Source organism: Gopherus evgoodei, chromosome 15 (assembly GCF_007399415.2).
Source record: "Gopherus evgoodei ecotype Sinaloan lineage chromosome 15, rGopEvg1_v1.p, whole genome shotgun sequence".
Lineage (NCBI taxonomy): Eukaryota > Metazoa > Chordata > Testudines > Testudinidae > Gopherus > Gopherus evgoodei.
In genome coordinates, this window is record NC_044336.1 from 28,985,178 (window position 1) to 29,012,690 (window position 27,513).

The window sequence follows — 27,513 nt, forward strand, 5'->3', positions numbered from 1 at the left end:
TCCCTCTCAGCCAGCTCTGGCTCTGGGGCTCCTCCAGGGACAAGGGAGGTGCCCGAACCACAAGCCCCAGCCCTGGCCCCTGGCACGGGTCCTGCACTTACTTGTGCTTTGATAACAGCCTCAGCTGGGCTGATGAGTTACTGACAGTGCCTCAGGGCCACGTGACAGGAACTGTGGCCCCCACGGTTTCCTTTGCTGCCTGCAAGGCAAGATACCAGGGTGATGCATTAAACCAAACTCCAGGCAAGGCCTTGTGGTGCTGAGGGCAGAGCCCAGGCTGCCGTAGGGGCTTGTGCAGCCTGCTGAGGGGGAAGGATGAGTGGCATCAGCTGGAGCGGGCAGGAGGACTCTTTCCCTGAGCTCCAGCATGTGACATGCAGGACGCAGCCTGTCCCCACCAACTCATGCATGTGGTCCTGGAAAGCAGCTAGCTCCGGAGTCCACAACAGATGAGACCTTCTGGGAATGCTCCCAGTGTGCTAACATGAGCGACGTGCAGGAAACGGGTTCTCATGATGCCTGGGAAATGCTGTGCTCTGAGCAGGAAGCATGCACAGTGCACTGGGGCTGGGCTCTGAGCTCGGGCAGGCGCATGGGAGAATAGGCTCTGAGCTCACCCTTGCCCATGGCTGCTGGGGGGAAGAGGTGCTGAGCTTGCCCATACCTGTGGCACACCATGGACAGGCACTGCCCTGGCAGAATGGAGAAAAGGCAGAGGAGAGATATGCTGGCCACACATCTCCCCGCCTGCAGTGGCCAGGCGCAGCTGATCGTGGAGGCAGCGCAGGGGTGGGGTGGGAATGCTCCAGAGTGTGGGAGCCTGCCGGGGGAAGCAGCGCTTGCTCCCAGGGCCCATGCTGTGTCTTTGGGGAGAGGGATCCTAGGATGGGGCTCTCCCAGCTGAGCCGACTTTCAGTGAGTGTCCCTCGAGGGGAACGACACAAGGGGCACCAGAGGCCCCAAGGGGAGAGTCCTGCCCCCAGACAGCCAGGGCCATGGCCAACCTCCATTTTGAGCCTTCATCCTGACCCCCATTTTGATGGCTACACTGCAGCTTGCCTGCCCGAATCTGAGAAATCCCTGGGACCGCTGGGCTCTGGCCCCTGCTGAGGCTGGGCGAGGCAGGCCTGGAACACACCAGGCAACTGCCAAGTCCTTTGCTGCATGCAGAGCTAAGACTAAAATCATACTATGTCCTCCAGGTGGACACCAGAGGCAAAAGACTACGACTCCCAGCATCCTCTGTGTTCCAGGTAAGGGGAGGAATGTGGGCTGGCTCCTGTCCAGCCTGATGGTTCTCTCTGTGCTTGGCCCCTTGCAGAGCAGCGGGCTCCCCACCCAAGGATGCTGCAGCGGGCAGGTGAGTGAAGCTGAGAAGGGGGATTCGCAGCTGACATGGGCTCTGCAGAAACAGCTGGTCTGAGACCAGGCTCCTTGAAATGCCTCCAGCCCAGGGCGGTAGCACCCACTGCCAGCGTGCCACAGCTCCACCCCAAGTGCGTGGGGCTGGGTGCCACGAGCAGCCTGGCAGACAGGGCTCGCTCAGCCCTGGGGTGACTTAGGCAGAAGCTATGGGGTGGGGCGGGAGGTGTGCATGGACCTTGGAACAGCAAAGAGAGCTGGGTAGAGCCCTGAGAGTGGAATAGGGGCTGCCCTCCTCCCGTCCTTATCGGTGCACACAGACCCTGGCAGGCTCAGCTGCCCCTAACCCAGAGTGTGCCTGCCTCACAGGCAGCAGGTGAGCACCAACCTTGTGAGAAGGGAGATATGGGCAGGGCCACACCCAGGGACTCTAGTCAGTCAGACCAGCTGGTGGGAAGGAGACACCTGCAGGGAGAGCTCCAGGGGCCAGAGTCTCCAGCCAGCGCTGACTGGGACCACCAGACCAGAGCAGAGACAAATCCAGGAGGTTCCTGAGTTTCCTGACCCTGCAGGCAGGGCTTTGGTGCAGTGTGCCTCTGTCCCTGCAGACACTGCTCTTCAGGGAGGGGTCTGGTCTGGCTGCAGGGCCAAAGGCAGGGAGGGCCCCACGGGAGCACCAGAAATCACCCCCGGAGCAGGACTGAGCCTTCTGCGCAGGGTGTACAGAACAGGGAGAGCCACGATGAGTTTTCTGCCCAGCCTCCTGCACTGGCAGTGGTGGCTCATGGAGCAGGGAGAGCAGGTAGGTGCAGCCTGTGTCTACTGGGACCATCTTGTCTTCTGCTCTGCGAGCAAGCCCCTGCGGGACCGGTCTGCCTAGGTGTCCAGCTCCCTGGTGCCCTACCACGCCTGTTCCAGGCAGGCACAGGGCCAGTGGTTACCTGGGGGCCCAGCGCTTTCCTAAGAGGGAGTGTCTGTCTCTGATAGGGGAAGTGGAGTCAAGCCACTGCCTGCTTGACTTGCTGCAGGGAGTGGTTTGAATGTGAAGAGCTGAGTGAAGTGAGACTCCTGCTCCTCCAGGACTGGAAGGAAGGGGCTGATTCCGCTCCAGTTAACTCCTTAGTGCCCAAAGACTCTCAGTGCCCAGTGTTGGGTGTGGGAAGCAAGTGGTGGGGGAGAAAGGGGGCTGAGGAGGCGGGAGCATGCAGAGGACCAGCCCTGCTCCCCTGAGGGCAGCTCTAAAGCCAATCCAGTGGGTCCTGCAGAGGGTGGAGCATATGGCATTTCCCAAGGCCTGTGCTGCCCAGCCCCGGGCTCCTGCCTGCAAAAGTGTCCAGGGAGAACCTCCTTGTGCAACGCAGAACTGTGCTGAGCTGCTTCTTGCACAATTCTTGTGTGCTGGTTGAATCATCTCTGCGTAGGGCAGGGGAGGTGGCCTGGCACGTCGTGGGGGGATGACAGTTCTAAGTGTGGTGGGTGCAGGGGTGGATTAGGGCTTTGTGGGGCCCTGGGACAGAGAAAGTGAGGGCCCAACCCCTTCCTCCCGCAGTCCCCTTGCTCCCCCTGTGCTCCTGCTGGGGAAATAGGGTTGGGGTACAGGGGCTTGCCCTGCCCCCATGCCTGGCACTGCTGCAGGGCAGTGGGATCAGGGTGCAGGGGCTTACCCTGCTCTGCCCACCCGGCACTGCTGCAGGGAGTGGGACAAGCCCACATGCCTCGACCCCACTCCCCAGCAGGAACGCTGGGTGGAGTGGGGCATGGGGGGGCCATTTTGGGGGGCTACCCAATTGGTCAGGGCCCCTGGGCATAGGTCCCGTTGGCCCAGTGGCTAATCCACCACTGGCTGGGTGCTGGAATTATCAATATGGGAAACCACGAAACACAAACTGAACCATAAATTCCTTTATTAAATCCAAAGGCCTCTTGATATTTATAGCAAAGAGTCCTGTGGCACCTTATAGACTAACAGACATATAGGAGCATGAGCTTTCGTGGGTCATGCATCCGACGAAGTGGGTCTTCACCCACGAAAGCTCATGCTCCTATATGTCTGTTAGTCTATGAGGTGCCACAAGACTCTTTGCTGCTTTTACAGATCCAGACTAACACGGCCACCCCTCTGATGCTTGGTATTTATACAATTGCTCTGAACATGCCTGAAGAGCCAAACTCAGTAAGCAATTTCCTACATCCCCTACAGAACAAAACATTCCTGAGCATTTGATCAGGACACCCACAAAGGAGCTAAGCCTGGGACACTCAGACACGGCTCCAGCGTGGCCAGGTCACCCACCACTGATGTCACTGCCAATTACTGAGTCAGCCAGAACCCACTGGAGACAGGTCACCCTGAGTTCCAGTCTCAGTCCAGACAAGATTTACACTCTCCTTTCTCCCTGAGGCCTTGCCTCGCCTCCTTGGTGCCCAGCAGTTTTTCCATTGCACCTGGGCTCACTCAGGCGTTAACACTGGGGAAGGGCCGTGTTGGCTCATTTAAGATGGATTCTTTTTGTCATATTTTTAACCATCTGCAGTCACTCCTATTGGTCAGAGGCCTTGTTTTTAGAAGCTTCCCCTTATCACGTTAGTGATTCATGGAACCCCCCTCCATTCCTGTTGGTTTTCAAGCCCTTCTTTCCACCTGCCAGTCAGGGCCTTTCTTCACAACACTGAGATTTCCTTAACCAAGCTTAAGCTAACCCCAGTTCTTTGAGTTTCTATTATCCGGTGCTGGGGAGAGCTGCCAAAGACATGCCCAGCTCCACACTCCACCGATACTGAGAGTCACACAGGGCAAGGAGGGTCCGCCCAGCTTGACCTGGGGCTCCCTCCCATCCGCCAGGAGAACAATCCCACTTTTGACCCTTCTTCATTGTGCTCCCCCAGGACTCTGGGGCCCTGCAGACACGGGGGTCCCAGGTGTCCAGGGCAGCCCTGGTTCTCAGCAGAGAGGTGCATAGGTGATCAGAGGTGTTCACAGCCAGCCCGGAGGTCTGATTAGTGCAGGAGCTTGCCCAGGCCACAGCTCATTCTGCCAGTGCTATGCACAGACTTTCCAGCTCACTCAGGGTGCAAAATGCATCTTGGTATGTGACCTTCTGGGAGCTGGGCTGGGTGAGTGGGGATGCCTCTCCCCTGGCCTTGGGCTGTACGGGGCATTGTGTGGGGAGAGGACAAAGGGTTTGCATTTACATGCTGCCCAGGCAGGGACACACAGGCTGTTTGTTCTGGTGCCCTTTGAGGAATCAGAACTGGGAGTGGGGAGGAGAGAGTGGCTCCTTTCTCCTGCCAGCTCTGGTTGGGGGAGCAGCCTCGACACACAGGGTAAGGCCCGGATTTTCCTGCCTACAGCAGGCTTGTCACTGTGGTGTCTGAGCACTGACCCTAGGTGCTGCAGGCTCCTGGCCAGTGCCCAGCGTTGACCATCTGGTCTCTCGACTGGCAGGCCGGAGGATGGATCGCTGCCTGGGAGCTGCTCGCACTGCATGACATATGGTGCCCAGGGCTTTGCACAGAGTGAGTGGTCGGCTGGGACCAGCCAGAGCCCCTAGCCGGAAACCTGCAAGGATGCCTGGGTAGGACTCAAGGAGGGGGTCCCTGCCGGGGCAGAGGGAGCAAGGGGGTTAGTGTCTCTCTGGACAGGGCCGGCTTTAAGCTGATTCCCCCGAGTCCCCTGCTCCGGGTCTTCGGCGGCATTTCGGCGGTGGGGGGTCCTTTGGTGCCGCAGAAGACCCAGAGTGGACCCCCCGCCGCTGAAGAGCCGGATCACCGCCGAGTATTCGAATCGGGCCCCGCCATTCACAAAGCTGGCCCTGTCTCTGGACACGTCACAGCAGCACCTAGGAAAGGAGGTTGAGGTTGCCGTAGGGCAGAGGATATGGGAGAGATCTCTCCTCATGGCTGTTTTCTGTGCAGTTTCTCTTCTCAAGTCGGTGCGTTTCCACTTCCTTGGCTGTAAGCTGCAGTGAAAGGTCAGGGCCCTTGTGTGAAAAAGGAAGCAAGTACCCTAGGTCAGTGGTGTTTTCAAACTTTTTTTCTGGGAACCCAGTTGAAGAAGATTGTTAATGCCCATGACCCAACGGAGCTGGGGACAAGGAGTTCGGGTGTGGGAGGGGCTCAGGGCTGGGGCAGGGGTTGGGGTGTGGTCTGTGGGGTGGGGCTGGGGATGAGGGGTTGGGGTGTGGGAGGGGCTCGGGGCAGGGGGTTGGGATGTGGGGGTGTGGGCTGGAGATGAGGGGTTCGGGTGTGGGAGAGGCTCAGGGCTGGGGCAGGGTGTGGGGGTGTGGGCTGCGGGGTGGGGCTGGGGGTGAGGGGGTTGGGTGTGGGAGGGGCTCAGGGCTGGGGAAGAAGGTTGCAGTGTGGGGGTGTGGGCTGTGGGGTGGGGCTGGGAATGAGGGGGTTGGGTGTGGGAGGGACTCAGGGCTGGGGCAGGGTGTGGGGGTGTGGGCTGCGGGGTGGGGCTGGGGATGAGGGGTTCAGGGTGTGGGAGGGGCTCAGGGCTGGGGCAGGGGGTGGGAAGGTGGGCTGTGGGGGAGTGCTGGGAATGAGGGGTTCAGGGTGTGGAGGGAGGCTCTAGGGGAGGGCAGGGAGTTGGGATGTAGGAGGGAGTCAGGGCTCTGGGCTGGGGGTGCAGGCTCTCGGGTGGGGCTGGGTTAGAGGGGTTTGGGGTGCAGGAAGGGGTTCTGGGTTTGGAGCGGCTCAGGGCTGGGGCAGGAGATTGGGGCATGGGTTTGGGGTGCTTCCAGCCTGTCCTGGCACTGCAGACCGCGCTGTGCCCTGGAAGTGGCCAGCAGCAGGCCTGGCTCCTAGGGAGAGGCGTGCAAGCAGCTCCGCATGGCTCTCGCCCTAAGGCACCCCTTAGCTGCTGAGCTGGTGCTCAGGGCGGGGGCAGCGTGCAGAGCCCCATGGCCCCCCTGCCTAGAAGCCAGGCCCACTGCTGGCCGCTTCCAGGGGGAAGCACGGTGTTGGAGCAGGTAGGCACTAGCCTGCCTTAGCTGGGCATGAAGCACCGCCGATGGGACTTTTAACGTCCCGGTCAGGGTGCTGACCAGAGCGACCCAGTGCCAAACTTTGAAAAACGCTGCCCTAGGTGAGCGGCTGTGCTGTGCCTGAGCTCAGGGCCTGGCCACTGAGCAGCCTTTGCTGGTGGACACGGGGCTGGGGTTAATCCCTGTGGCTAGTGACTCGAGCCCATCGTGACTTTCATCCTCCCCATGGGGGACGCCGGCTTCTCCCCGGTGTAACCCTGGGACGGGGTAGGTATACCGCCTCTGAAAGGTTGCTGACCCCTGTAACAACATTGATGGACACGGTCAGGGAGTCTGAGCAGCCACTGCCTTTCTGAGCTGTGAGCCTGGGGCCACCCCACTGTGCACCTGGCTGCATTAATAATCCAAGCCCAGAGCAAAGCTGCCTTTGGCCTAGGCGCAGCTGTATCCTGTGCCCAGCCCTGCAGCTCCCCGGGGTCAGACCCTGCCTCAGCAGTTCCACCTGCACCAGGCGCTGCTGATGGCCCTGTCCCAGGGCCCTGCTGACTGCCTTACAGGCAGTGCCACTGGGGCTGGGGGGCTTCCCAAGTGAGTAGGACTCTCTGAGAGAAGTATCTTGTGGGCAGAGGGAGCCTTGACTCCACTGATCTCTCCAGAGCTGGATTGGCCTCATCCTGTTGAACCCGGCAATCCCTGAGCATCTGGCTGGAACCCATTAGCCTGGAGCCCTGAGCCTGCGGGTTGGCTCACCCAGCAACCAAGTCACAGAGCACGGCAGCTCCATTCGCTGCTTGACCTAACTTTGTGGGTGCCCAGGTACCACAGTGATGAACCACATGAAAATACCTAGTCTCCCCCCCCCGGGGGTAGCCCCTAGGGCAGGATCTGCTAGCGCTGGGCCTGCAGCCCTGAGCCTGCTGCTGTGTCTGCACTATCTGCACAGCAGGGCTGGTGCATGACGGAATTGCAGCTTTCGTCCCCTCCTCTCTTCCTTCCTCTTCGCTGTGTTTTGTGCCGTGCTGCCTGGCTCAGCACAGCCCGCTTGTTTCCGTGGGACTCGCCTGGGAAGTGGCAGTGCCTAGCACACCCTTCTCCAGCAGTGGGACCCACTGCAGCCAGCCCCCTGCTTACTGGGCTGAATGGGATGGGGAATCGCCCCGCCAGAGCCATTGGCTGTACTCTGCCCAGGCATCCCATGTCTCACGCTCTGGGGTGGGGCCTGTTTTAGAAATGACAAGTGGGAGATGACGAGAAGAGGGCGCTGCTGAGAGAGCGTGTTGTTTGGAGAACTCCAGGCCCCAGTGCTGTCTGGATCTGGGTCCTGAGCCGCTGGAGGGCAGAGAACCTGAGATGACCCAGCCAGTCTCCTTCACCCTTCATGTTCCGGAGAGCAGGGACGGTGCCAGGTCAGTGGCATGGTCATTTGCCCCTCTGCTGCCTAGGAGGGGAGCACTCCGTCTCTCCAGACCTGTACCTCCAACGTGCCATCACCGAGGTGTCTAGGGTCTATTTATGTAACTCAGCCACAGCAGTAGTCTCAGCTGCCCCACTCTGCTGCCTGCCAGGGGTGTGGTCCCTGGACTCTGCCCACTCCACTGGGGAACCTGTCCAGACACAGCCATTGTGTGTCCTGCACATGGCAGCACTCGGGCTTCTCCCAGTCTGCAGTGGGAGGGAGCCCCTCAGCCCGAGCCATCCACCCTGAGACGCTCCAGCCGGCCCAGCCAGGAGAGCGTCCTGGTGGAGCGAGGCTGCTGCAGCAACAGCCTCCATTGTGGGGGCACTTGTCTGCCAGCCCCATGTGGGGACGGGGGCTGTGCAGCTCGGAACTTGCCTCCCTGGGGATACCGAGGGGAAATGGGAAGATTGTTGCAGCGCGACCCTGTGCAGACAGAATTGTCCTGGGGTGGCAGTGAGTGTGACCCACCTTGGGAGTTGCTCTGGGGCAGTGGTCCTAGGGGCTCCGTGACCCTGCACAGTAGCAGTTCCGCAGCCTTAGAACCCAGTCACATCCCAAGGCCAGGGTCCTTGGGTACTTCTGGGATGCATCCAGGGGCTGCTGTGTCCCAGTGCCACCCCCATCGAGTTGACAAGAGGATGCTGCTAGAATCTGGCATATTACGAACCTGTGACCTGGCCACTTCCCATCCTGAGCCGGGACACAGGTTACAGTCATGGTGGGTATCTTGGCTTCCGTGTTTCCCACAGCCCAGATCTGAGCCTGTGCGATGAGAGCGCTGTCCACAATTCCTTCCAGCAGCTCCTGCAGGAGCAGAGCATGGAGGAGCCGGAGCTGGAGCTGGAGGAGCTGGAGCTGCAGGAGTTGACCCTTGGGGGCAGAGGTAAAGCAGTGACCTGCTGCGTGGGTATATCTGGGGGCGCTTGGCAGCCCAAGAAGCTGTGTGTGTTACAGAGGGGGACAGGTTATAGCTCAGATACGAAGCCTAGTTTGTTGAGACTCTTCCTGACCTTTACTTGTATAACGTTCCATCTTCCAAGCGCTCGCCAAGTAGGGTGACCAGGTATCCGTTTTTTGACTGGAATACCCAGTCAAAAAGGGACCCTGGCGGCTCCAGTCAGCTGACTGAGCCATTAAAAGTCTGGTCTGCAGTGCTGCCTACCCAGGACCGGTGCTAGGGGTTTTAGTGCCCCAGGCGCACGGCAATTTCGCTGCCCCGCGCGCTGGTCCCGCGGCTCTGGTGGAGCTGCTGCAGTCGTGCCTCCGGAGGGTCCGCTGGTCCGTGGCTCTGGTGGAGCTGCTGCAGTCATGCCTGCAGAGGGTCCGCTGGTCCGTGGCTCTGGTGGAGCTGCTGCAGTCATGCCTGCGGGAGGTCCACCGGAGCCGCGGGAGCAGCCGACCGTCCGCAGGCACGACTGCGGCAGCTCCACCAGAGCCGCGGACCAGCGGACCCTCCGCAGGCACCACTGCGGCAGCTCCACTGGAGCCGCCTGCCGCCCCCTCCGGCAAAATGCCGCCCACCAATAATCCTGGTGCCCTGGGCAATTGCCTAGGCCGTCTAAATGGAAGCGCCGGCCCTGTGCCCACCTGCCTCTGCTCTGTGCTGCACCCTGGAAGCCGGTCTGGCTTCTAGGTGTGGGCGGGGGGGGGGGTGGGCACGGGGCTCCATGCACAGCCCCCGCCCTGAGCACTGACTCTGCACTCCCGTTGGCTGGGAACTGTGGCCAATGGGAGCTGTGGGGGCAGTGCCTGTGGGCAAGAGCAGCGTGCAGAGCCTCCTGGCCCCTCCCCTGTCTAGGAGCCGGACCTGCTGGCCGTTTCTGGGGCACAGCGCACAGTTAGGACATGCAGGAAGCCCACCTTTGCCCCCCCCCCCGTGCTGCTGATCGGGAGCCACCAGAGATAACCCCGCACCACAACCCCGGCCCCACCCCTGAGCCCCCTCTTGTACCCCAAACCCCTCAGCCCTGGCTCCACCCCTGAGCCCACACCCCTAGTCAGAGCCCTCACCCTCTCCCACATCCCAACCCCCTGCCCCAGCCCAGTGAAAGTGAGTGAAGGCTGGGGAGACTGAGCCACTGAGGGAGGGGGAATGTAGTGAGTGGGGGGCAGGGTCGCAGCAGGGGGTGGGGCCTTAGGGAAGGCGTGGGGCTACGGTGTTAATTTTCGTGGGATTAGAAAGTTGGCAGCCCTGTCGTCAAGCTGCCCAGGGAGCTCAGGCAAGGATGCTGACGAGGGGGGCTCAGAGCCTTGAGCCAGGTGCTGGAACAGACAGACCTTGTGGGGGCCAGCAGGGAGCACTCTGTTCCTGGGGTGCCTCTGGCCAATGCCACTGCAGATGCCCCACAGAGGCCAGCAGCTCATCTCAGGGCCAAGCCTCTGCTCTGAACAGGTGCAGCCTGAGCGAGGGGTACGGGGAGCCCAGGCACAGAGCTGAGGGCTTGTCCCTGGGAGCCCGCAGGGAATTCCCTCTCTGATCCCAACAGGCAGAGCTCTGTGCATTTTCTCGCCTTCTCCCAGAGAACCTGGCAGCTGGCCACACCGAGGCCTGGGAGGAGCCAGAGTCGAGGAGAGAGCACCCAGATTTCTCTTCAGCCACACTGTTGATCCTTGCCAACATGCCCAGCCGCACCATCGGTGAGCGTGAGCCCCGGGAAGCCAGCCACGCAGCCCTAACCCCGGCTCCATTCCTGCTGCCTGCCCCTAGCCTGGCCTGATCCCGTACAGAGAGTGGGCTGAGGAGATACAGCCAAGAGTCCTGGGCCTGCTCATGGCTGCATGGCCCAGGCACTGGCTGGTCATACCTCCCGACCCAGCTGGAGCAGCCCCAGGGCAGATCAGTGGTTCTCCAAGGGCCAAACCTGCCCCCAACTGCTCACCCCAAGCTGTGCCTCCATACCAGTCCACCCAGCCACTTGCCCCAAACTATGCCCCCGACCCTGCTCCATCAATACTACCCAGCCCTCACCCCAATATCATCCCACCATCACCTGCCTGTCCGCCCCAGGCTGCAGCCCCCCAACCCCAACCCAAGACTACCCTGCACCTGCCTGCGCCAAACTATGCCCCCCACCCCAATCCTACCGCATCCCCACCAACGCCACTCAGCCCCAACCCCCACTGTAGGAAACTGAGCAGCCCAGCCCCCCAGCTGGGATCTGCATTTCATGAGGCAGATGGAAGCAAAGCTGTGGGGAGAGAGACCCGATGCCTCTGCCTGGGGCAGCCTGCGAGGAGACCTGTCACTGGGGAGCTGCCGGTTCCAGAGGCTGCCCTGAGCTCGACCAGCTGCCGATCGCCCGGCCCCACTAGCTCCCTGCGCTGGAGAGCGCGCGTTCACTCGCACCCAGCGTGCTGGCTGTGTGTTCCAGGGCGCAGCCGAGGAGCCATCATCTCACAGTTCTACAACCGCACAGTCAAGCTTCGCCGCCGGAGCAGCCGGCCGCCGCTGCGCCAGGTGTCCCGCTCTGCACGGCCCAGCCTGCGGCAGTACGACCTGGAGCTGGACTCTGGGCATGCGGAGCAGAAAGGTGAGTCGCCATTGCTGGAGCTGGCACCCGCTGGGAGTGCCATGCTGTCAAGGTTCTTTCTTCACTTTGGACTTTACAGTACAAAAGTGGGGACCTACATGAACACTTCTAAGCTTAATTACTAGTGTAGATCTGGTAACACTGCCACCAGCCAGAATTTAGTGTCTGGCACACTTCCTGTTCCCCCAAAACCTTCCCTGGGAACACAGCTCCAAACCCCTTGGATCTTAAAACAAGGAGAAATTAACCATCCCCCCTCCTTTCCCCCCAGACTTTCCCCTCCTTGGGTTGCCTTGGGAGGCTTCACACAGATTCAAACTCCTTGGATCTTAAAACAAGGAGGAATTAACCATCCCTCCTCCGCCCCCCCCCCCAATCCCTGGTGAGTTCAGACCCAATCCCCTTGGATCTTAAAACAAGAAAAATCAATCACATTCTTAAAAAGAAAGCTTTTAATTAAAGAAAGAAAAAAGTAAAAATTATCTCTGTAAAATCAGGATGGAAAATGCTTTACAGGGTACTCAGATTCATATAGACCAGAGGGACCCCCCCACCCCAGCCTTAGATTCAAAGTTACAGCAAACAGAGGTAAAAATCCTTCCAGCAAAAGAAACATTTAAAAGTTGAGAAAACAAACATAAGACTAATCCGCCTTGCCTGGCTATTACTTACAATTTTGACACATGAAAGACTGATTCAGAAAGATTTGGAGAGCCTGAATGTACATCTGGTCCCTCTTAGTCCCAAGAGCGAACAACTCCCAAAACAAAGAGCACAAACAAAGACTTCCCTCCACCAAGATTTGAAAGTATCTTGTCCCCCCATTGGTCCTCTGATCAGGTGTCAGCCAGGTTTGCTGAGCTTCTTAACCCTTTACAGGTAAAAGAGACATTAACCCTTAACCATCTGTTTATGACACATGCACTGCGCAGGCTGCAGAGCCAGGCATCCCAGTGCCCCCCCTTGGGACTGGGGGGGCAACGTGTCCAGCGCCCGCCCCTTGGGATGGGGGAGGGGCAATGTGTCCAGTGGGCCCCCCCCCGCTCAGGATGGCAGCGACGCTGAGCTGGGGCGATGGCCTGGAATGGAATTCCTGCCCCGTCTCATTCCCTGCTCCCCCACAGCCTTGGCTGAGAACAGGCCGGTTCCTGCAGCCCATGGACATGGAGGCTCCCCGTCTTCTGCCAAGGGCACCCCACTTTGCCCTGCATGATCCTTGCTGCGCTTCTCCTCCACAGACACACACAGCCTGCTGGTGAAGGAGCTGCAGAGCCTCTCAAGCAGCCAGAGGAGCCACATGCTGCAGGCGATGCCTGTGTGCCTGGCAGAGAAACGCAGCCTCAGGTCTGTCCCCCCAGGGGAAGCAGCAGGTGCCAGCTCTGCCCAGCACCTACGTGGAGTCTCTCTGGGCTGAGGGACCTGGGTGGGGTGGGGGCTCAGCTTCGGGGTGAATAGAGCAGGCCAGTGTCCTGCGGGTGGCGTGGGGCCTCCTGAGAGCAGAGCTGTCCCCTCCCGCATGGCGTTGGAGCCCTGGTGTGACAGAACTGTGTTGCAGGCAGGAGTTGGGTGGACACAGAAGCACCCTGAGGAAACCCGACAAGACCAGGAGGCCTTTGTCCTGCTGTGGCCAACTCAAACACGTCTTCCTCACAGTAAGTCCTGCCCCCCCACTGCAGATGCCAGCACCAGCCACTGGGCCAGGAGGAGCGGATGAGATTTTTGTCTGGAGAAACCTGGTACCTCTCGCGGAGTCAAAGGTCCCGTGCTGCAGGACAGGAGCCCCTGATCGCCTCTCCCTCCCGCACTGCCCACACCCAGGCTGTGGTCCCTGGCTGAGCCCTGCAGTTCTCCCAGGCCCTGCTGCAGACCTGTCTCTCGCTGGCTGATTTCCCCCGTTGTTTATGAAGCAGCTCAGATAAATTCAGAGCTGGGTGGAGCCCCCCAGGGATGGGGGGCCCTGGGCACTCTCCAGCGTCCATGGGAACAGGTGCCTTGCCTGGCCCGCTGCGTGTCCTGGGAAGCGGAAGGCTTGGGATTTCTGCTGGGAAGGGGACGGGGAGGGTCTAGCCCAGAGCTCACCGGCCGGGGAGGTTCTGTTAGTGCCACTCAGGGTTCTCTCCTTGTGATGCTGAGTCCTCACTGCCTGGCGCTGGCGTTGGCATTGGGCAAGGCCCTGCCCGCGCTGAGCCCTGGCGCTGGTGGGGGCCCCGGTTCTGGTAGGTGCACAGAGGCCCTTAGCTGGTGACAGCCCTTCCCCCGGTGACTCCAGCAATGCAGCCTGAACAGCTCCAGATGCTCATGGGACACCTGCTCCCAGTCCTGAGACGTGATGCTTTAAGGACATAAACCACTCCAGTCACAGCCGCCATTGTGCTCCGCTCCCAGGGGCATGGTACATCTCTGTCCGTCCTGTCTGCGCCTCTGGGCCTCTCAGCAAAACCCTGGCTGGAGTAGCCAAGTGCAAGGAAGGCGGAGGGGCTGGGAGCAGCAGAGGGAGAGCACAGCAGGCTAGAGTCTAGGAGTTGAGTCCTGCGAGATGGTGGCAACATGTGCATTGCAGTGATTCCCACGGCTGAGAGGGGAGGTTGGAGGGGCTGCAGGGCTGGCTCAGACAGGTTGGCCCTGGCCCCCTTTTCTGATCTGGGTTCTGTTCCCCTCCAGGGGTTCCGGAGTCTCTGGGATGGGTTCCTCTCCCTCCTCCACTCCCTCCAGCCCTGGCATCATTCCCTGAAGCAGATCAGTGGCCGCTTCGGCTCCAGTGTCTTGTCCTACTTCCTCTTCCTCAAGACGCTTCTCATGTTCAACATCTTCTTATTCCTGACCCTCTTGATCTTCGTGGTAGCCACGCAGGCTGCGTACCCCCCGGCCACCAAGAACAGCAGGCTCTTCACGGGGCTCGAGCTCCTGACTGGGGCGGTGAGTACTGCGCTGGAGGGCGAGACCTCAGAGACCCACCTCCCTCTGTCTGCATCCCCCAGCCCCGGGGCAGCAGCCACATGTCCTGCTGCTGCTCAGTGCTCAGGCACAGACAGGATCTGCACCCCTCCTCAGCAGGAGCTGTGCTTCCAGCCCAGAGCGAGGGGCCTAAGCTTGATAAGTTTATGGAGGGGCTTGTGATGGATGTTAGATGGGCTGGGATCTGAGTTACTACTGAGAATTCTTTCCTGGGTGTCTGGCTGGTGAGTCTTGCCCACATGCTGAGGGTTTAACTGATCGCCATATTTGGGGTCGGGAAGGAATTTTCCTCCAGGGCAGGTTGGCAGAGGCCCTGGGGGGTTTTCACCTTCCTCTGCAGCCTAGGGCACCAATCAGTTGCTGGAGGATTCTCTGCACCCTGAAGTCTTTAAACCATGATTTGAGGACTACAATGGCTCAGACACAGGTTTGTTACAGGAGTGGGTAGGTGAGGTTCTGCGGTCTGCGTTGTGTAGGAGGTCAGACTAGATGATCATAATGGTCCCTTCTGACCTTAAAGTCTATGATTCTATGAATGGCCTGTGCTGGGCGCTTCAGAGAAAAGCGCTCCCATCCCTGCAATAGGGCATGGGGTCTGCTGTACAGCAGCTGCACCCTGCACAGGATTTCTGTAGCCCGGACGGGGTCTGGATCCCAGAGACCGGCAGGGCAGGAGAGAGAGTGGCACTGCCGGTGCTGAACAGCACATCACGGTTCCTGGAGCCCAGAGATCATAGAAATGTCAGGCTGGAAGGGACCTCAAGAGGCAGGACCAAGAAACCCGAGACCCACTTGGGTTTGTCCATCCTGTTCCTAAAGCCGTCCAGCAAGAGGGGTCCACACCTCCCTTGGGAGCTCCTGCAGAGTCCCTCTGCTCTGCAGCTGCAGGAGGCAGCACGGCCCATTCCTGTCCTCTCCCTGCAGGGCTCCTTCACTCAGACTCTGATGTACTATGGCTACTACAGTAACTTCACCCTGAACGACGCCTGCACCCCTGTTAGCAGCAGCTGCCAGCCTGGCAGAGGCCATCTCCCATACAACATGCCTCTGGCCTACGTGTTCACTATTGGGGTCTCCTTCTTCATTACATGCATCCTGCTGGTGTACAGGTAAGGAGCCTCCCTGCTCGCTGGCTGTGCCTTGCATTATTCTCCCTGCTGCCCTCATCTGCACACCTTCCCCACCCCCACCCCGCCTGACCTCTGGGCACAGGGCCAACCCTGTCTGGGCTATTGGATGACCTCTGCCCCTTGACTTACCCCAGCCCCACGCTCCCCACGGCACCCGCTGATGGCTCAGAAATGCCCCCCGTTCCTTCCCTTCTCTCTGCAATCTCCGTTCCCTGGCTGCTCCTCCTTCCAGCATGTCCCGATCCTTTGGCGAGAGTTACCGCGTGGGCAGCACGTCAGGAGACTTTGCCATCAAAGTGTTCTGTGCCTGGGACTACAAGGTGATCCAGAGACGCTCTGTTAGGCTGCAGAACGAAAACATCCGGACACAGCTGAAGGCGAGTGCTGCGCAGAGGAGTTCCACCAGGCTCCTTGAGACAGGGCCTGGGTTGGCCACAGGGTTCAGACAATGGCCTGAGACTTGGCAGATGTGGGTTCAGCTCCTGGCTCTGCCACATTCTCCTTGTGAGACCTTGGACAAGTCCCTTAATATCTGTGCCTCAGTCCCCATCTGTTAAAACCATGGGGCAACACTGCCTGTTCTGGCTTGTCTAGGGAGCTGGGAAGCCCTTGGAGTTAGAAACTCTCTTTCCTTCCTAGTGTACAAGTAGCTCTTAGCCCCAGGGACCCCGGGGCTCACTGGGACCTGTGAGCACTTCCCCAGTTATAACAATATCACCGATCATATTATAGATTCAGTTCCTCTGCTGGGGACCAAACTGGGCAGACTTTACCCTCACAGTGCTGCTGGTGCCCTGCAGCCCAGACTCACAGCCGCCCCTGCCCCGCTCCCCTAGCTCCGCCGGTGCCTCTCACTACTGCGCTGCACCCTCGGCCCTGCTGTTTTACTCCTGGGCTGCTTCTGAGCCAGGAATGACCACCGGGGTGGCTTTGTGACTGGGCAAGCTGGGGATTAAATCGAAGCCACAAAAGTCACTTTCACTTGTGACCTAAGGCAGGGTTTGAGCCTGAATCCCCACAGCTGACAGACGGGTGTGTTACACCAGGGCCTGGCCCATTCCCCAAGGATTGACCCCTGCCCTAGTGTTGGAATGTCCCCTCTTCCGCCCCTTGGGACAACAGCTCCCTTGGTGCATCCAAAGGCCCTGGGTCCTTCCCCTCTGCAGAACCATTTGGCTGCTTCTTGGATCCATTCCACCACTCCCTCCTTCCCGGGGAGGCGTTCGCCGCTCCAGACTTGCAGCCCATTCCCAGCGAACGCTGTGCCGCCTGTCAGCGCCAGAACCACTGCAGGCTGCCTGGCAACATCGGTCCCAGTCAGGACAGTCTATAACATTGGTGTTTTGCAGGAGCTGCTAGGAGAGCAGCAGTCTAAGTCCCGCCCAATGAGCCTGTGCAGGAAGCTGGGCAGGATGGTAGTTCTCAGTCTGGCCTGGGCAGTGTCCGTAGGCACCGTTGTAGGCTGTATCGTTGCAGTGTATTACTTCGCCGAACACATGCTCAAGGTGAGTGCTGGCCTCTCAGGACTCTCCAGACTGTCATCTCTGCCTGGAGGGGCATCACAGGCTTTCCCCAGGCTAGCAGGGAGGAGGCCGATTCGCTGGGCTAGGCTTTAGAGACGTGGGCAGTAGCACTGTTCCCGAGAGGCTAGGGGTGTTCTGGTGCAGTCAGAGTCCAGCGTCAGGTGATTCAGGAGCTTGTGTGTGGTCCACAGGCCAGTAATCTCCTTGGTTCCTGCTTTCCAGGTGCACCGGGACAGTCGAGACGAGGAGAGCAGCGAGGCCCAGCAGGAAGCCCTCCTGCTGGCTCTGCCTGTGGTGGTGTCTCTGATGAACCTGGTGATGCCGTACCTGTATAACCTGCTGGCAGCCTGGGAGAAGCAGGAGTCTCCAGCGCTGGAGGTGTACGTGGCCATCTTCAGGTAAGGCAGAGGGATGGGGCGTAGTCCCCTCCCTCTGAGTTTGCTGTGCTACAGCTAGAAATCCAGCACTGGGAGCCCGGGACACCCTGAAGGACCTGGACTTGAGCACCCCTATCAGTGAGCCATAGGCCTTCTGTCTTCCTCCTTCTCCTTAGCACCTGTGGGTTCCAGGGCAGGCCTGGGCTGCCCCAGATGGACAATGGAGATGAATGCAGCTGGTGCCTTCCACTGGCAGGCGCTCTGCACTGGGATCTCTGAGCAGCTGAATGGAGCAGGCGAGCTCACATGCTTCTGCCCACTGGAGCTCTCTGACCGTCCCTCCCTGCTCCTCTTGCTGGCATGGGATTGCTCGCTCTCTGATGTCCCTCTCTCCCTTTCTCTTTCGTCTGAAGGAATTTGATTCTGAAGATGATTGTCCTGGGTCTGCTGTGTTATCACTGGCTGAGTCGGAAGATGGGATACTCCACGGAGGACAATGTCAGTCTGAATTGGTTGCAACCTCTGCTTGTTGAGAGCTGGGCCCTTGCAGCTCTGGGCCTCGGCACCCAGCCCACGCTCATGGGCTGTGCAGAAATGAGGGTTAAATGGGTTTTGTGAATGCTGAGGGAACAAGAGCTACTTGGAGCTCCTGAATGGCCCAATTGCACACTTCAGAGAGAGGAGCGCTCATTTCAGCTCTCCCATTGGCCCAGGGATGTTGGGACAATCCTCCTACCCCTGCTGTGCTGGGTTCGGATTATTAGAACAGATCCCAAGATAAATATGAGTCAACAGTGTAACGCTGTGCAAAAAAAGCAAACATCCTTCTGGGATGTATTAGCAGGAGTGCTGTGAGCAAGACATGAGAAGTAATTCTTCTGCTCTGCTCTGTGCTGATTAGGCCTCAACTAGAGTATTATGTCCAGTTCTGGGTGCCACATTTCAGAAAGGATGTGGACAAGTTGGAGAAAGTGCAGAGAAGAACAACAAAAATGATTTAAAGGTCTAGAAAACATGAGCTATGAAGGGAAATAGAAAAACCTCGGTTTGTTTAGTCTGGAGAAGAGAAGACTGAGGGGGACATAACTGTTTTCAAGTATGTAGAAGGTTGTTAGAATTAGGGAGAAAAATTGTCCTCTTTAACCTCTGAGGATAGGACAGGAAGCAAGAGGCTTAAATTGTAGCGAGGGAGGTTTAGGTTGGACCTTAGGAAAAACTTCCTGTCACTGTGGTTAAGCACTGGAATAAATTGCCTAGGGAGGCTGTGGAATCTCCATCACTGGAGATTTTTAAGAGCAGGTTAGACAAACACCTCTCAGGGATGGTCTAGGTTAGTGGTCACCAACCGGTCAAATGTGATCAGCTGGTCAATGCTGGGGACTCTCCCAGTCGATCGTGATCTCCAGTGGTGTAGCAGGGCTGCCGCTGAGGCAGGCTCCCTCCATGCCCTGGCCCCACCCCGCTCCCGGAAGCAGCCAGCATGGCCCCAGGAGGGAGGGGGCAGGGGTCTTCGTGCACTGCTCCTGCCTGCAAGCACACACACACCCAGCAGCTCCTATTGGCTGGGAACAGGGAACTGTGGCCAATGAGAGCTTTGGGGTCACTGCCTGCAGAGAGGGACAGCATGAGAGCCATCTGCCCCCCGGCTCCCCCCAGGGGCCGCAGGGGCATGTTGGCCTCTTCCAGGAGAAGTGTGGGGCCGGGGCAGGCAGGGAGCCTGCCTTAGCCTCACTCACTGCCAACCAAAGTAAGTGCTGCCCAGTGGGAGGCCACTCCCCACCCTCCAGCCCTGAGCCCCCTCTTAGAGCCAGCACCCCATACCCCCTCCTGCATCCCAACACTACCCCAGCCCGGATCCCACTTCTGCACCCAAACACCCTCCCAGAGCATGCATCCCTCACCCCCACCCTCTGCCCCAGGTTCAGCCCAGAGCCCCCTCCCACACTGCAAACCCCTCGGCCCTAGCCCAGAGCCCACACCCACCCCCCGAACCCCAAGCCCCTGCCTTTGCCCAGTGAAAGTGAGTGAGGGTGGGGGAGAGTGAGCAGCAGAGAGAGGCATGAGATGGAGTGAGCAGGGCGGGGCTCTGGGGAAGGGACAGGATAAATCCTGGGTTGCCCTTAAATTTAAAAAGTGACCTTGGGTGTAAAATGGTTGGAGACCCCTGGGCTAGATAATACTTAGTCCTGCCACAAGTGCCGGGGACTGGACTAGAGACCTCTCCAGGTCCCTGCCAGTCCTGCGATTCTGTGACCGTTGCAGCTCTTGCCATGGGAAGGGATGGCACAAGGTCCCGAGTTCCCCTTGCCCAGAGGCAGAGTGCTGTGGGCTGAATGCTCACTGGCTAGGTTTGGCTAGCAAGTGAGAATGTTGCCAGCCCACCGGTTGCCATGGGAAGAGTGCCTTAGCGGGCACGGCACCAAGCAGGAGTGCCCCACTGTTGAGGGAGCTACAGGTCGAGCAGATCCCAGGGCAGGTGTTCGCAGACCTTGCTTGGGGGCCACGGGAGAGCTGGTGGGAGGAGGGAGCCATCTCTACCCCCTTCCCTGATGCCATCTGTGCCTGTGTTTTCCCAGTGCTGGGAGACGTCAGTGGGGCAGGAGCTGTACCGCTTTGTGGTGATGGATTTCGTGTTCACGCTCCTGGACACTTTCCTTGGGGAGCTGCTCTGGAGGTAACGGTCGTGCGGTGCTCATCCCTGGTGCTGGGGCCTCCCCGGCTCCACCGGGCAGAGGCAGCTCTGGCTTGCTGGGACATTGGCACATCTTGCTTGCAAGGTGGATCTCTGCTAGAGTGAAAGTTCAGGGGCTGAGCGTCCTGCGGCCTCAGCCCCTTGAGAGTCACTCTCTGTCTTCCAGGCTCATCTTGGAGAAGAGGCTGATGAGGAAGCAGAGGCCTGAGTTTGACATTGCCCGGAACGTGCTGGAGCTGATCTATGGGCAGACCCTGACCTGGTGAGGCATCTCCCCCCACCTGCCATAACCCCATGGAGCTAGAGCCTCTTCCCAGAGCCAGGAGAGGCAGATCAGTTTACAAGCTGATTGGCTGCTGCCAAATGACATGAGTGCTTCTGGGTGCGTCAGGGAGGGGCTCAGACACAGAGCAGCATGCACCTTTTAACCCCCCTGCACACACAGCCCCCCCCGGATCGGGCCCCTGGGCCGTGCAGTCTGGGTGCGGGGGGTGGGGTCGGCGGGCAGGCCGGATCGGGCCCCTGGGCCGCGCAGGCTGGGTGCGGGGGGTGGGGTCGGCAGGCAGGCCGGATCGGGCCCCTGGTCCGCGCTGGCTGGGTGTGGGAGGTGGGGTCGGCGGGCAGGCTGGATCGGGCCGCGCAGGCTGGGTGCGGGGGTTGGGGTCGGCGGGCAGGCAGGTTCGGGCCCCTGGGCCGCGCAGGCTGGGTGCGGGGGGTGGGGCCGGCAGGCAGGCCGGATCGGGCCCCTGGTCCGCGCTGGCTGGGTGTGGGGGGTGGGGTCGGCGGGCAGGCTGGATCGGGCCCCTGGGCCGCGCAGGCTGGGTGCGGGGGGTGGGGTCGGCGGGCAGGCCGGATCGGGCCCCTGGTCCGCGCTGGCTGGGTGCGGGGGGTGGGGTCGGCGGGCAGGCCGGATCGGGCCCCTGGGCCGTGCAGTCTGGGTGCGGGGGGTGGGGTCGGCGGGCAGGCCGGATCGGGCCCCTGGGCCGCGCAGGCTGGGTGCGGGGGGTGGGGTCGGCGGGCAGGCCGGATCGGGCCCCTGGGCCGTGCAGTCTGGGTGCGGGGGGTGGGGTCGGCGGGCAGGCCGGATCGGGCCCCTGGGCCGCGCAGTCTGGGTGCGGGGGGTGGGGTCGGCGGGCAGGCCGGATCGGGCCCCTGGGCCGTGCCATGTGGAGGTTCCCCTGAAGGTGCCCATTGCCCACGTGGGAGGCCCCACAGCTGGAGGAGAACAAGGCAATGACCATGCTGCCCCCTGGCTGGGGCCACTGGCTCCCGGGGGGTGGGGGAGAGCCGAGCTCTCACAACTTTCCTGTGTCTTTCCTTCTTTCTTTCAGGCTGGGGGTTCTCTTTTGCCCCCTCCTCCCAGCTGTCCAGATCCTCAAGCTGGTGCTCCTGTTCTACATCAAGAAGGTAATGGTGTCCACACCCACTGGCCTTTGGCTCCCAGCTGCTGTTCTGCCTCAGCGTGCAGCACTCGCTGTCCAGAGCCGGGAGATCTAGAGGCTGGACTAGGGGAGGGGTCCGCGCCTCGTTTTATATTCAGCTCTGGCCAGAAATGGGGGAAAGCTCCCTGGGAAGGGAGAGGGAGGGTCAGGCAGGCGTTCCTCACCTGCACCAGTTCTCGCCCTCTCCATTTCTATTAGGAGCCGTGGCCTGGGACTCCCCAAGCCCAGAGAGCATCTGTCCTGTGTGCCGGCTGATGGGGGGTGTTACACTCCGCTCAGAAGTTAGTAGCTAGTTTAACTCTGTATCTCTAGACCAGCCTGATGAAGAACTGCCAGTCTCCCAGCAAGCTGTGGCGCGCATCTCACATGAGCACAGTCTTCATCACCCTCCTGTGCTTCCCCTCCTTCCTGGGCGCCGCCATCTTCCTCTCCTACACCATCTGGGCGTGAGTAGATGGTTTGTGTAACAAGAACCTCCCAAGCCTACAGAGAGAATGGAGCCAACCAGCCCTGGGATCTGACTTTTCTTCCTTCCCCCTCTCCCTGCAGCCTCCCAGTGCTTTGGTCCCAGTCAGCCTTTGTGTCCCGTCTGCTCTTCTGAGCTGGGCCTGTCTTGGAGCTTCAGCACTGTACGAATAAAGGCAGCCAGGAGATATTTCTGCAGAGAGAATTCACCTGCCTCCAACTCAGCCCTGTGGTTTCTAAACGCCTGTGCACTGCTGGAGGCGGGGCAGGGAGGTGGGGGTTCCTGGGATCAAATCACTGCTCGAGGAAGTCTTTCCTGGTGCATGGCTGCCCATTCTAGGTGGCATGGAAATCAGATCCGTGTTGTTTCTTGAGGTAGCATCTAGAATCCACCCGAAAGCACAAAGTCCAGTCAAGCGGTGGTTCCAGTAGCAAGTGAATTGCAGCTGGAAGTAGCCATTTGACCTTCACCTGCTCTTTGTCTGCCTAGAGTGAAACCATCCATAGCGTGTGGCCCGTTCCGGATGCAGGAGACCATCTACGAGTCAGGGAAGACTTGGATTCAAGAGCTAGAGAAATCCAGCCCAAACATCACCTGGTTCACCTGGATCCACCAACACCTTGTGGAAAACACCTTCTTCCTGTTCTTTGTGTCTGGAGTCCTGCTGTGAGTATGACTGAACCTAGAATCCAAAACTGAAAACTACAGGCAAACGCACCAGGCTGGACTCCCCATACCTGAGACTAGCCGCTCCGTCACTTCCCCAGGGGTTCAGTCCTTGTATTTCGAGCTGCCTGGTCAGCCAGGACAGTGTCACCCAGGAGCATTCCTGCCTCGGCCCAGAGAGCAGCACTGGTCCTGCACTCGTTTGGCACGGCCCTTTGAACCTAGCTGTTATTTCTCCTTACCACGGGTGGCAGACTGGCAGAAGGTGTGGGTGCTGCTGCTCCGGCAGCTAATGGAATGGCTCCCCTGAACTAAGCGGTGGAGCTGCCTTTTCTGCAGTAAGGGGTCCTGATGGGAGTCTCGGGGGCCAGACATGTCACACCACTGAAGTAGTGAAGCACAGTCTGACATCACACCATGCGCACTGCATCGCCGCTGGGTGGAGCTGGAGGGCTGCTCGGGGAGTGCTGTGCACCTGAGGCGGTGAAACAAGCAGCTGAGCACAGAGAAACTCGTTGGGAGGGGAGGCTGGGTGTGTGAGAAAGGAGCTCTCTGGCTGCTGGGTCCAGCCTCGTTCGCGCCCATCCCCCCCGGGTTGGAAGAATGGCAAGTGATCAAGCCAGCGCATATGGCATGCAGCAGACTCTGAGTCCTGCAATTCATGTCCTTCCATTGCAGAGCTGTGATCTACCTCCACATCCAGGTTGTGAAAGGCCATCGGAGAATCATCTGCCTGCTGAAGGAACAGATTGCCCATGTAAGTTCATAGGGCCGCTGCATGCTGCTTGCTTCTTACTGCCTTATGTGCGGGACCTGGGGACCCAGGGACTAGCACAGCTGAACTGGGCCGGCCTCTGTGCCAGTACCTTAAAGAAGGCCATGCCGTGCACAGAGGAGTGAGTGCCTTTTACATGCAAAGGCTTAAACCGAAGTTGTGAGGAGAGAGAATGTTGGGGAGGCCAAGACTAGAACTGGATTCAAAAAAGAACTAGACAAGTTCATGGAGGACAGGTCCATCAGTGGCTATTAGCCAGGATGGGCAGGGATGGTGTCCCGAGACTCTGTTTGCCAGAAGCTGGAAATGGGCACAGGGGATGGATCACTTGGTGATTCCCTGTTCTGTTCATCCCTCTGGGGCACCTGCCATTGGCCACTGTTGGCAGACAGGACACTGGGCTAGATGGACCTTTGGTCTGACCCAGTCTGGCTGTTCTTATGAGGAGAGAGGATTTGTGGTACTTATTGGTAATCTGCTGTGGAGCCATAAGGAAAATTGGGAACATAGATTTCACAGGAGCCAATGGCTCGGCATTGGTTCCTTGTACCCTATGCTTACACCTCAGGGACATGATGGGAGGTGCAAGGTGTAGACTAGTGGACAGAGCATGGGTCTGGGATCCAGGAACTCCGTGTTCTAATGGGTGCCTAAAGTTAGACACCTACACACACATTTAGGCACCCAAATGAGTGGCCTGTTTTCAGGAGTGCTGAGCGCCTGCAGCTCCCATTGGATTTTGGCCATAACATCTGAGTGTTAGTTTCTCCATCTCTCTTGCTACAGCGGCTTGTTTTGCTGGGGGCCATGGCCCTGTTCTGACCCCCTTTGCTCACTGTAGTGTCTCTTCTGTTCTAGGAAGGGGAGGATAAGGTATTTCTCATTCAGAAGCTTCAGTGCATTTATGGGAAGCAAGAGACCTGCCCCTGAGCGCCAGGTGAGGCTCAGGGTGTGGATGGGAGTGGGCTGGGAAAGGAGTCAGACTGAAGCTCCTGGAAGTTGGTGCTCCAAGGAGACAAAGGAAATGCTGGGGGAATTCATCCAATGCCTTGTTCTGTAAGTGACAGGGTATCCTTTCCGCTGCCCCCACCCAGCTGAGATCAGGACAGCTCTGGGCTGTGTAGGCAAAGCAAAGGGTGTCTGGGGGGAGGCAAACAGAAACTGCAGGGAATTGCCTGAGCTAGTCACCATTTCCTGAGCATCTCTGGATACGCTCCTGCAAAGGAGCAAAATCTTTACCTCAGCTGCTGGGCTACAACAGGGGCTTAGCTGGGCATCGCACGCCAGCCTCAGGCCATGTCTACATCTAAAATTTTGCAGCGCTGGTTGTTACAGCTGTATTAGTACAGCTGTATAGGGCCAGCGCTGCAGAGTGGCCACACTTACAGCAACCAGCGCTGCAAGTGGTGTTAGATATGGCCACACTGCAGCGCTGTTGGGCGGCTTCAAGGGGGGTTCCGGGAACGCGAGAGCAAACCGGGGAAGGAGACCAGCTTCGCCGCGGTTTGCTCTCGCGTTCCCCGAACCCCTCTGCAAACCGCACCGAAGGAGACCAGCTTGCTCGGGGTTCGGGGAACGAGAGAGCAAACTGGGAAAGGAGACCAGCTTCGCCGCGGTTTGCTCTCGCGTTCCCCGAACCCCTCTGCAAACCGCAGGGAAGGAGACCTGCTTGCTCGGGGGTTCGGGAACGAGAGAGCAAACCAGGGAAGGAGACCAGCTTCGCCGCGGTTTGCTCTCGCGTTCCCGAACCCCCTGCAAACCGCAGGGAAGGAGACCTGCTTGTTCGGGGAACGGGAGAGCAAACCGCGGCGAAGCTGGTCTCCTTTCCCGGTTTGCTCTCGCATTCCCGAACCCCCCTGCAAACCGCAGGGAAGGAGACCAGCTTGCTCGGGGTTCGGGGAACGAGAGAGCAAACCGGGAAAGGAGACCAGCTTCGCCACGGTTTGCTCTCGCGTTCCCCGAACCCCTCTGCAAACCGCAGGGAAGGAGACCTGCTTGTTCGGGGTTCGGGGAACGAGAGAGCAAACCGGGAAAGGAGACCAGCTTCGCCGCGGTTTGCTCTCGCGTTCCCCGAACCCCTCTGCAAACCGCAGGGAAGGAGACCTGCTTGTTCGGAGTTCCGGGAACGAGAGAGCAAACCGGTAAAGGAGACCAGCTTCGCCGCGGTTTGCTCTCGCGTTCCTGAACCCCCTGCAAACCGCAGGGAAGGAGACCTGCTTGTTCGGGGAACGGGAGAGCAAACCGCGGCGAAGCTGGTCTCCTTTCCCGGTTTGCTCTCGCGTTCCCGAACCCCCCTGCAAACCGCAGGGAAGGAGACCTGCTTGTTCTGGGTTCCGGGAACAAGAGAGCAAACCGGGAAAGGAGACCAGCTTCGCCGCGGTTTGCTCTCGCGTTCCCGAACCCCCTGCAAACCGCAGGGAAGGAGACCTGCTTGCTCGGGGAACGGGAGAGCAAACCGCGGCGAAGCTGGTCTCCTTTCCCGGTTTGCTCTCGCGTTCCCGAACCCCCCTGCAAACCGCAGGGAAGGAGACCTGCTTGTTCGGGGTTCCGGGAACGAGAGAGCAAACCGGGAAAGGAGACCAGCTTTGCCGCGGTTTGCTCTCGCGTTCCCGAACCCCCTGCAAACCGCAGGGAAGGAGACCTGCTTGTTCGGGGAACTGGAGAGCAAACCGCGGCGAAGCTGGTCTCCTTTCCCGGTTTGCTCTCGCGTTCCCGAACCCCTCTGCAAACCGCAGGGAAGGAGGCCTGCTTGCTCGGGGTTCCGGGAACGCGAGAGCAAGCTGGGGAAGGAGACCAGCTTGATTACCAGAGGCTTCCTCCTTCCACGGAGGTCAAGAAAAGCGCTGGTAAGTGTTTACATTGGATTACCAGCGCTGGATCACCAGCGCTGGATCCTCTACACCCGAGACAAAACGGGAGTACGGCCAGCGCTGCAAACAGGGAGTTGCAGCGCTGGTGATGCCCTGCAGATGTGTACACCTTCAAAGTTGCAGCGCTGTAACTCCCTCACCAGCGCTGCAACTTTCTGATGTAGACAAGCCCTCAGCTTCGTATGGCAGAGGCAAACAGGTACAGTGTTCCCGGCTGACTTCATGCCAAGGCAGCCCGGGCCCCACACACACCACAGGGAATGGCTGCTCACGCCTCGTTCACTGGGAAACCCTTTCCCCTGGGCCTCAGGTGACTGCGGGGCCATTCAATCCCCGTCCCTGCTGTTCCACGGTGAGGATGCCAGAGGGCGCAAGTTGCCCCATCCAATCTCGGGGCAAGGGGGCTGCACAGGAACCAGAGTCTGCAGAAAGGCTGGGTTGGGAGCGAGGGACCATTACCCTGTGTCTCTAGGCAGCACCCACGCCAGGAGCCAGGACCCGAGGGGCCCTTGGCGCTACAGGAGCATAGAGATTTGATGATGATAATGACTGAAGTGTTCTCTTTGTGCTATAGGAGCCTCTTGGAAGAGCTGAATGTGTGACCAGGACTTTCTCTCTGGCCACAGCCTCCCGGAGCCGGGAATGGATCCTGGCCTCTCCAAGCCCCTTCTGAATGGCCAGAGAAGATTTGCCAGACTTTACAGGGCTGCACTGAGAGATGCAGACGAGTCACTGAGAAAGCCAGTCTCCTGCTGGTGCTGGCACCCAGACCCTGCCCAACAGCAGCACTGGCACGTTATCCATGGGCAAAAACCTCTGCTCCTACCATGTACTGGTGCTTGTAACTCTGTCTCTCTGGGGTAGGCTGCTGAGACCTTGCCTTCCACTGGGGCACAGGGTCCAGAAGCCACGCAGGCTGTCAGGCACTGCTGGAGCCGAGCACACCTGGTGCCAACATGTTCTAAAGGTGAGGCCCAAAGCAGCCTCTCATCTGACAGTGTGCTGTTTAATGCTGCTGGGCCTTCGGCTGGTGTCTGCGGAGCCACCGAACCCCAACCTGGCTGTCCCAGCGGCTGAGTGATTTTCAGGAACCCCCTTCCCTGGGGACATATTTGCTTTGTTACTATTAAAACCATGTTCCCTCTTTCTAAGCTCCCCGTTGAGTTAGGAGTGTGAACGGCACAGCCATTTATTTTGTTGTTTTCAAGTTCTTCAATAACTGGCCCAGCTGGTTTCTGGTGAGTGTTTTCTGCCACGTGGCTGTGAAAAGAGGGAGCT

General features: G+C 59.4%; 1 protein-coding gene across 9 annotated transcripts; it reads left to right on the forward strand.

Moving 5' to 3' along the window:
- Window positions 1-303: 303 nt before the first annotated feature.
- On the forward strand, window positions 304-27,398 carry TMC6 (transmembrane channel like 6). 9 transcript variants are annotated; one of them, XM_030535024.1, is made up of 22 exons: window positions 305-1,360; window positions 5,278-5,372; window positions 7,579-7,756; window positions 8,559-8,692; window positions 10,330-10,446; window positions 11,181-11,339; window positions 12,578-12,683; window positions 12,895-12,991; window positions 14,001-14,255; window positions 15,219-15,403; window positions 15,657-15,801; window positions 16,774-16,929; window positions 17,170-17,345; window positions 17,738-17,822; window positions 19,901-19,998; window positions 20,183-20,278; window positions 21,348-21,423; window positions 21,771-21,904; window positions 22,414-22,590; window positions 23,269-23,347; window positions 24,224-24,302; window positions 26,810-27,398. In XM_030535024.1, exons 3-21 carry the CDS (start codon window positions 7,701-7,703, stop codon window positions 24,293-24,295), a joined length of 2,403 nt encoding a protein of 800 aa, XP_030390884.1. In that variant the 5' UTR covers window positions 305-1,360; window positions 5,278-5,372; window positions 7,579-7,700; the 3' UTR covers window positions 24,296-24,302; window positions 26,810-27,398. The 9 variants fall into 9 exon arrangements, with proteins under 9 accessions (XP_030390891.1, XP_030390884.1, XP_030390885.1 ...); XM_030535025.1 differs by lacking the exon at window positions 5,278-5,372 and having other exon boundaries at window positions 305-645; window positions 1,203-1,360; XM_030535029.1 differs by lacking the exon at window positions 5,278-5,372 and having other exon boundaries at window positions 305-645; window positions 1,203-1,253.
- The last annotated feature ends 115 nt before the right edge of the window (window positions 27,399-27,513 follow it).

Excerpts from the sequence above, each read along its gene's own strand:
- TMC6 (XM_030535024.1), top strand. The coding sequence starts at position 7,701 with ATGACCCAGCCAGTCTCCTTCACCCTTCATGTTCCGGAGAGCAGGGAC. Across the intron at positions 12,684-12,894 it reads GCAGAGAAACGCAGCCTCAG|GCAGGAGTTGGGTGGACACA; the intron begins GTCTGTCCCCCC and ends ACTGTGTTGCAG. Across the intron at positions 21,424-21,770 it reads TCCTGTTCTACATCAAGAAG|ACCAGCCTGATGAAGAACTG; the intron begins GTAATGGTGTCC and ends CTGTATCTCTAG.